At 39.1% G+C, this 9,381-nt stretch overlaps 1 protein-coding gene across 1 annotated transcript; it reads left to right on the plus strand.

Moving 5' to 3' along the window:
• The first annotated feature begins 726 nt into the window (after positions 1–726).
• LOC137639696 (uncharacterized) lies at positions 727–8,184 on the plus strand. Its single transcript, XM_068371945.1, has 4 exons — positions 727–2,289; positions 2,953–3,927; positions 4,282–4,628; positions 8,052–8,184. Exons 1-4 carry the CDS (start codon positions 727–729, stop codon positions 8,182–8,184), a joined length of 3,018 nt encoding a protein of 1,005 aa, XP_068228046.1.
• The last annotated feature ends 1,197 nt before the right edge of the window (positions 8,185–9,381 follow it).

Genomic DNA, 9,381 nt, shown 5'->3' on the forward strand with positions numbered 1-9,381 from the left:
ATATATATATATATATATATATATATATATATATATATATATATATATATATATATATATATATATATATATATATATGTGTGTGTGTGTGTGTGTGTGTATATATATATATTACATACATACATATATATATATATATATATATATATATATATATATATATATATATATATATATATATATATATATATATATATATATCCCTTTCTGAGTCGGGATACCTTAACGTGTTGAAAGGGTTCGCGCGTCGCCATGTTCAGCAAAGCTGTACTACTTAAAGGTTTAAAGGCCACTCATGAATGGCAGAGGCAAGGGACAGTGACATTGTCCTATCAAACAGGACAATGCCCTAGAAGCTGACCATATATACATATGATCAACGCCCTAACCCCTGTGTGATATACCTCCAAATGTCTGTATTTATTTTGTTTACTAGTTATGTAATGGGTTGTTCTGAAATTATATTGTAATGGTAATTGGTGTCTAATGTAAATAAACAAGTGAGAGTTTTGTAAATACCTTTCTTCTGTATGTATGTAACAAATATTGTTAGTCTCTGTTTAGCCGTCAATTTGTATAGTAACCTCTTATTAAAGAGACCTATCATTGTTCGTGTTTCTTTGCCAGCCTACAAGAGATTAAACATGGCGCAGTGAGTATTATCTGTTCTACTGGTGGAACGATCGTAGTCAGAAGTGATTCAGAATTAAAGATTTGATTGACACGATGGAAGGGCAACTAGAACAATTGACGGAGCGGCTGGCGAAGCAAGCGGATATGGCTCAGAAGAGGGAAGAACGTTTATCTATGATGTTAGAAACTATGATGAGGGTTCAAAATGGAAATGTTAACGAAAATCGTCAACGAAGTGGAGGTGCTGAAATTTCGCAAAATGATGCACAGTGCCGGTATAAAATTCCTCATAGTGCCACACCTGCACCTCACCTGTCATCGTCAGTGTCTTTGAAGGAGTTCGATGCTTGGCGGCATAAATTTGAAGGTTATGCAATGCTGACTGGAATTAAATCATTAACGCCTGCTGAGCAAAGGTCAGTTCTCGCTTCTGTTTTAGATGAAGACTGGACACGAACATTGCGATATGGGCTCTCTTTTCCGGCTGATGCAGATCTTGAAACTATACTTAATGCCATGGAAAGTCACTTACGAGGTCAACGGAATGTAATCGTCGACAGGAGAGAATTTTACCTCAGAAAACAAGAAACTGGTGAGAGTTTCGACGATTTCCTTTGTGGTATCCGGGAAATTGCAGCATTCTGCGATTTTTGTTCATCATGTATGGACAATAGATTGAGAGACCGTATTGTTGTTGGCACTGTAGATGAACAAGCTCTAAAACGTATGCTAGAAGAGAAGGACCTGAATCTGCAGAAGGCTGTAGATATTTGTCGAGCTTCTGAGAGTGCTAATGAGAATAGCGCTACAATACGAGGAATGATCCCAGACAATATATCAAAAGTTTCACGGTACAAAAGGGACTACAAGAAAGCACCCAACAGTTTATATAAAAAGGAAAGATGCTTTAGATATGGAAGAGATAGACATTCTGACATGAATGTTTGTAAGGCAAGGGACAAAAAGTGTTCCCAATGCGGAAAGATTGGACATTTTGCTGCTGTTTGTAGGTCAACAGGGAAGGAAACTTCTTCTTTTCTGAAAAAGAGTAAAGATTCAAAGCTAAAATCAACTGTTAGTAAACTTAACAGGGATGTACATAGGATCGTAAGTGATGTGTATGTTAACAGTGCCATTTCTCAAGCAACCCCGAAAGTTCAGATTCACATTACTCATCCTGCAGGGAACTCGTCTATAATATGGACACCAGATTCGGGAGCAGAAGCTACAGTCATGGGGCTCAATGTAGCGAGATCTCTTGGCATATATCCATATATGCTCGAACCTTCTAAAATTGGAAAGCTTTGTTCTGCTGGTTACCAGACCCTTAATCGTGTAGGAGCTTTCACTTCACACCTTTCGCTTAGTGATCGACAAACTAAAGCTGAAATAACTGTGGTTAAAGAGGTAAAGGGAGCTTTATTGAGCTGGTTTGATTCTATTGCTTTAGGAATTCTACCGGAGGATTTTCCTGCTCAAATTAATTCTCTTCCCGTACGATTGTCTGTAAATCCAGATGAAGAAAAGCGCTTAAAGGACTACAAAGAGAACGAAGACTCTACTTGTAGGGAAGTTCATTCTCCTGTTGCACTTCCAAGGTGGCCTTATGAACGTGATCCAACTGAAGAAGAAAGGGCAGAGCATGCTGCAGCTTTGGTATCCGCATTTCCTCGGGTATTTGGTGCCACAAAAATATTGAGGGAGATGCATGGAGGTCCTATGCATATAAAGTTGTCCGAAAATGCAAGACCATTTGCTGTGACAGCCCCGCGCACTATACCATACAGCTGGAGGTCTGAAATAAAGGATCAGCTTGATGAACTTTTGGAGAAGGATGTTATCTGTAAGGTTGAGCATCCAACAGAATGGTGTCATCCTATAGTGCCTGTTGCTAAAAAGCCAAATGGAGTAAGATTGTGTGTTGATCTCACTAAGCTTAATAGGTATGTATGTAGACCCACTTATCCTGTAAGATCACCACATGATGCAGTAGCTTCGATAAGCACCGGAGCAATGTGGTTCTCTACGCTAGATGCAAAAATGGAATATTTCCAAATCAAAATTGCAGAAGAAGACCAGGATCTCACATGTTTTATCACCCCATGGGGTCGCTATAAATTCAAGAGAGCAGTAATGGGACTTATTTCTTCAGGAGATGAATACAATCGAAGAGGAGACCAAGCTCTTGGTGATATACCACAAACTGTGAAGATAGTTGATGATATTCTTGCGTATGATTATTCGTATAAGGATCACCTAGCCCATATTATTTCTATCTTGCAAAGATGTGATGAATATGGGATAACTCTTAATGATCAGAAAATTTGCTTTGCAAAACGTGTTGTTGATTTTTGTGGATATAAAATCTCAAGTCATGGCTACACAGTTGATTCTCGCAAAGTAATGGCTATTGCAGACTTTCCTGTGCCACAAAATATAACAGATCTTCGATCTTTTATGGGACTTGTGAATCAGCTTGGAAGTTTTTCTTCAGTGATTGCACGTGAAGCACAACCACTCAGAGATTTACTGAAGCAGCGTAATGAATGGTGTTGGACTGCACAACAGGATTTGTCATTTAAGAGAGTGAAGGAAGCACTTACTGCACCCCCTGTACTTGCACATTTTGATGCAACTTTGCCAACCATGTTGCAGACAGATGCGTCACGACTGCATGGTCTTGGGTTTGCTTTACTTCAAAAGCATGGAACGGACTGGAAACTAACGCAATGTGGCTCAAGATTCCTTTCAGATGTTGAAACAAGATATTCTGTAATAGAGCTGGAAATGACAGCCGTATTATGGTCAATAAAGAAATGTCATACTTACTTGGCTGGATTACCTCATTTTGATGTTGTGATAGATCATAGACCATTGATACCAATTCTTAACAGTAAATCACTTGGTGAAATTGAAAACCCAAGACTTCAACGCATGAGAGAGAAACTAAGTAATTTTAGTTTTACTGTTCACTGGCAGAAAGGAAGTGCTCATTGTATTCCGGATGCTTTATCACGTGCACCAGTTCAGGATCCTACAGAAGAAAGTTGTTTGAAAGAGGATGGATCCACTGATCCATTGCATGTTGCAATGGTGAATGCCCTCGACATGCATGAAGATGGCGTACTTCTAACACCTCTAAAGGACAAAACACTGGAAAAGATACGTGCTGCTGCTGAACAGGATGCAGAATACAATTCTCTTCGGGAGATTATTATGAAAGGTTTTCCTGAACACTGCCATAATTTGGAAGTAGAACTCAGACCTTTCTGGAATATACGTGATATGCTTGCTGTAGATGATGACCTAATTGTTTATGGAGCAAGACTTCTTATACCCAAGAGACTTCGACGTGAAACCCTTGAATGTCTTCATGATGGTCATCAGGGAATTGACCGCACTAAAAGGAGGGCGCGGCAAACTGTTTATTGGCCTAAAATTGACAGAGATATTGAGAATATAGTTTCTTCATGTATCAAATGACGTTCTCTTCTACCAAATCAAAGGAACGAACCTTTATGGCAAGAAGAAGATCGACCAAGTAGAGTTTTTGAATCTGTATCTGCAGATTATTTTCATGCCATGGGTCGAACTTATCTTGTTTATGTTGATAGGTTGTCTGGGTGGCCTTGTATATCTTCCTGTCAGGGTATAGCTTCTGCAGCTAATCTAATCCGATCATTGAGGGCTATATTTTCAGATACTGGTGTTCCTGTGTTGTTGAAGACTGATGGAGGACCACAGTTTGCTGCATCAGCTTTGAGACGTTTTTTATCTCGTTGGGGAGTAGAACATCGCATTACTTCGCCATATAATCCGAAGGCAAATGGACATGCAGAAGCATCTGTGAAAATTATCAAGAAGCTGATAATGACTACCACTAAGAATGGGAATCTGGATGCAGATGAATTCGCCCGTGGAATGTTAGAGCTTAGGAACACACCTCGTGCTGATGGCAGATCACCAGCCCAAGTTTTATTTGGTCATCCCCTCAGGTCTTTTATTCCAACACATCGTCGCTCATTTGCCAAAGAGTTCCATTGCAGCCGCCTTCTCCTGATTCTCCTTCTGCATTTGTTGGATTATTCCAACAATAGAAGAGAGGGCCTGTCCCAGCTCTACTGGGAGACCAGCCGATGTAGAGGGAATAGGCTCCGTAATATGAACCGGAGTAGCCGACACCTCGTCAACGTCTACCTCTACAACGTCTGGGGCTTGAACTTCATCCTGGGCTTCTGCCAGGAGGTCTTCCTCCCGACACCCATCCACATCAGATATCCTGTCATCTAACTGGATGTCTTGCATCGCGACCGCGACTTCAGCATCCACCTGGATCTGAACTTAGGGGATCTCCTCTTGAGGCTGGGGAATCACTGCACCAGCTGATGCCTTAGGGAAAAGATACGCCCTCATCTTCTCACTTGGAAGATAAGGGCAAGAAGTGTTCTTTTGGAAGCCCCTTACCCAGGTACGAAGCTTCTTCCTAACTATATCCCTTGAATCCTCTGTCCTAGGGGAATTAAAGGTCTCAGTAATCAGGTTAGTGCACACATTACATACCTGAGGGTCCCAATACCGGAGATCATACTTGGAGACAGCGTATGCTGCGTGTCTCCTACAAAACTCATGTCCGCAGAGGTTCTTGCTGCGGACGTTGCAGAAAGCACTTCCCCACTTCGGAGTGTCCTTCTGTAAAGAGAAGAAATTTCCATGAGTATCAAGTGAACTATGTATCACTGGATATGCATAGTATAGAATAACAATTCAGAAAGGAAAGACACACACTTGTGTTTACCTCACAACCCATTGTTGCAGCCTTCCAGATAATAAAATCAAAAATGGTTTATCTCTTCTAGAGTAACCAATGCAAGGTTTCCAGAGGAAACAGGTGGAGCTCACACCTAAGCAATGATTTTAAAATCCTGGATAATAAACAGGGAAGAACTCAGCTTCCTATCTGAGGGCAACAGCAAAGGGGTGTGCAAGAAAACACAATAGTGTTAGAAGATACAGTGCTGTACCAAAACCCTTACTATAGTTTTCTTCTTACTGTATATGCTATACAGAAGAATACTAGTACAGTATAGGGGGATGTGTGTCGGCCGGCAAAGGCAGGCCGGCACACACCACAACTAGCTTTAAAGTATACTACTTAACAGCTATAGGGCAGCAGCACTCTGGTTCAAATTCCTGTGCCGGTCGGCAGCAACTGCCGGCCGGTAACAGCCAGTGTTGGCCGGCAATGGCTGCCAGCCAGCAACTACAAAAGGTAGCACCCAGCTGCCGGCCACACTCTTGGTGACCGTCAGACAAGGACTGACATAAGCCGGCCAGCAAAGGTACAAGACCGATGCCAGCCGGCAGCAAAAGAACCAGAAGACTACACCTGCCCGGCTGCCGGCCTATGAGGCCGGCAGCCGGGACAGGTACAGCACAAGAAGAAAATAGAATGGATGCCGGGATAAGAGTGTACACAACCTCCAAGCCCGGCAACCGAAAGAGTGCATATAAGGAAGGGGAGAAACTAATTCAGGCTTCCTTGACCAATGCCGTCCGGCTCTGCCGGCATGCATGGATGAGGGACCAAGAGAGGTCCGGGCAGCACTTGAAAACATAAGACCCTTGGGCTGAGTCAATTCCACATCCCAACCTATACTAGGTCCAGAAGTAGAACGACGTACAGTACAGTAAGACCCCTGCCGGCCAGCTCTGCCGGCCGGCAAGGTACAGTACAGTAATGGCTAGGCCATTACGGAGATAGAGGGGGAAGGGACAAGAGGGTCCTGCCAACCTTGCTTTAGTGACAGATCACCCGCAGCCAAGAAACTTATCTTAGCCTAAGGGAGATCTAAGGGGAAAGGCCAGCAATACTTGCCAGCTTCCAGAGCACCAAAGCAAGGAAGGCGTTGCTACTCCCAAGGGAAGAACTTATCCTCCCCGAGAACAGCAACAGGACTAGTCTGGTAGATCACAAAAGAAGGAATCATAACTACAGAAACCTTCGGTAGTGACCTAAGGGAGCTAAGCTCCCTTTGTATGTGTTAGGTCAGCGATGGGGACTCTGCCCCAAGCCAGACAACACAGACTCAGACTAAAAACTCTGTTGTTCTGTCCCTCTTGAACCATAACTACAGGAACAGGAAGGTACAGTAACACCCTAGTATAGTTTTATCGAAAATAAATTCGGAAAAAACCACTTAGGGATAAGCCCAAGGCTTAAACAGAGGGAAAGGGATTGCATACCTTCTCCGAAGAAAAGAAAGCAACCAGGGAGTATGATAAAGTATACTAAGGCTCCATAAGCAATTAGCCTGGGCACCAAGAGAATCGATTACCTAATTCACCGAAACTCACACGTATACAATCTTGGAAATATTCCATACAGTCTAAAATGTATAAAATATAGCCTAAAGCTTCAATAAAATTTTAATTACACTCGGAAAAACCAAAATCATGCATGAAGTACTAGGATCAAACGACTAGCCTACATGGCCTAGCGTAGGCCAGAATGGCGAATACTTCGCCAAATAATACTAAGCACGAAAGGAAATCCTATGTAAAGCTAAATAGCTAAAATTTATTAAAGCAAAACAACCAGGAATGTCGCTCTGACTAACTAATTTATACCTAGCGAGCGACAGTGTCCAGGACACCTCTGGTAGGCTACGGCTCTTGTATCAAAGATTAATCCTATTAATCACTCAAAATTTTACCAAGAGCCTACATTTATACATAACAGACACTATACTCAACTTATCAGAGGCCAACGAAGACGGAGAAGCCATGAAAAGCCGAATAAATCCAAGATTTGCGAGAAAAACAGGAAAAAACACCGAGTTGTTAAGCTACGCAAAAAGGAATACAGATGGCGCCAGGATTGGCGCCAGGCACGCATACGAATGGGGGGATAGGGAAGCCTTGGGAGCGGCTCCCCTTTTTCTTTCCCAAATTCGTATCTCGTCAATCACCTCCTACGAGACGAAATCTCTGTCCAGGATGTAGATTGCCATGTGACGTGTCAAGAATACGTCCTCTGATATGTCGCGATATCCCTTTCACGAGGGATACTCGCTCCAGGAGTTAGAATTCTGGTACCTTAAGGTAAATTCTCTGGGAATATCGCCGTAGTTGTAATATACCCTAGGAAGCTACCCTATAGGAACTTCCATCAGGACGACATGGCTTGAGCCCCCCCCCCCAAAAAAAAAAAAATATATATATATATATATATATATATATATATATATATATATATATATATATATATATATATATATATATATATATATATATATATATATATATATATATGTATGTATGTATGTGTGTATGTATATGTATGCTGTTTATGTATTTAGAGTCAAAATCCCTGTTGCTTATAATATTGTGAATAAGCAATGCTCTCCCGCTCTTGAAAGTACCATCAAGAGACGTGCTACACTTACCCACAGCAATAACGGGACATCAAGAGGTCATTCTACGCCAAAAGGATTTCAAGACATTTTACGGACATTAGAGCGAGTTTTTGAAGCGGAACGAAAGCCAGCATGAAATTAAATTTGGTCCTTTAGAAAGAAGAAGTATTCTATATGGAATACTTACATTGCGGTATTTAAATTCTATATATATTTTTGAGGGCATAAAAGACTTTAAGAAATCCTTTTTGCCGATTAGGAAAAGAGATAAAATATGCTCTACTATTAGAATAAAAGTATTTTCTAAATCATATTCGAATTTACCCTAAGTGTAAGACTCCATAAATCTTCAAATGTAAATACATCAAAGTCTGCCTGCGAAGGCGCCACCTAAAGAAAGTCTGTGTGTGTGTACACCCACACACACACACACACACATATATATATATATATATATATATATATATATATATATATATATATATATATATATATATATATATATATGTATATATATATATATATATATATATATATATATATATATATATATATATATATATATATATATATATATGTATACACACACACACACACATATATATATATATATATATATATATATATATATATATATATATATATATATATATATATATATATATATATATATATATATGTGTGTGTGTGTGTGTGTGTGTGCGTGCGTGTGTGTGTGCGTGTGTATGTGTGTGTGTTCGTATTAAAATTAAAGAAAGATAACTTGGGTCAATGTTACTTTGGGAAATTCTCATTCATTTTCTCGACACTTTTTTTTTGTTTTGTTTTTTGCGTAGTCCTCTATATTTTGTTTACGCCTGAATATCTGATATATATATATATATATATATATATATATATATATATATATATATATATATATATATATATATATATATATATATATATATATACTTATATATATATATATATATATATATATATATATATATATATATATATATATATATATATATATATATATATATATATATATATATATATATATATATATATATATGTATATATATATATATATATATATATATATATATATATATATATATATATATATATATATATATATATATATATATATATATATATGTGTGTGTGTGTGTGTGTGTGTGTGTGTACATGTGTATGTGTGTGTACGTGTGTATGTGTGTGTTTGTGTACGTTTGTATGTGTGTGTGTGCGTGTTCGTATTAGAATTAAAGAAGGATAACTTGGGTCAAGGCTGTTTTGGAAAATTCTCATTCATTCTCTCGACACTTTATTTTCTTTTTTTTTT

Source organism: Palaemon carinicauda, chromosome 4, assembly GCF_036898095.1.
Source record: "Palaemon carinicauda isolate YSFRI2023 chromosome 4, ASM3689809v2, whole genome shotgun sequence".
Classification (NCBI taxonomy): domain Eukaryota; kingdom Metazoa; phylum Arthropoda; class Malacostraca; order Decapoda; family Palaemonidae; genus Palaemon; species Palaemon carinicauda.

Excerpts from the sequence above, each read along its gene's own strand:
- LOC137639696 (XM_068371945.1), top strand. The coding sequence starts at position 727 with ATGGAAGGGCAACTAGAACAATTGACGGAGCGGCTGGCGAAGCAAGCG. Across the intron at positions 3,928-4,281 it reads ATATACGTGATATGCTTGCT|GGTATAGCTTCTGCAGCTAA; the intron begins GTAGATGATGAC and ends TCTTCCTGTCAG. Across the intron at positions 4,629-8,051 it reads TTATTTGGTCATCCCCTCAG|TACCATCAAGAGACGTGCTA; the intron begins GTCTTTTATTCC and ends CGCTCTTGAAAG.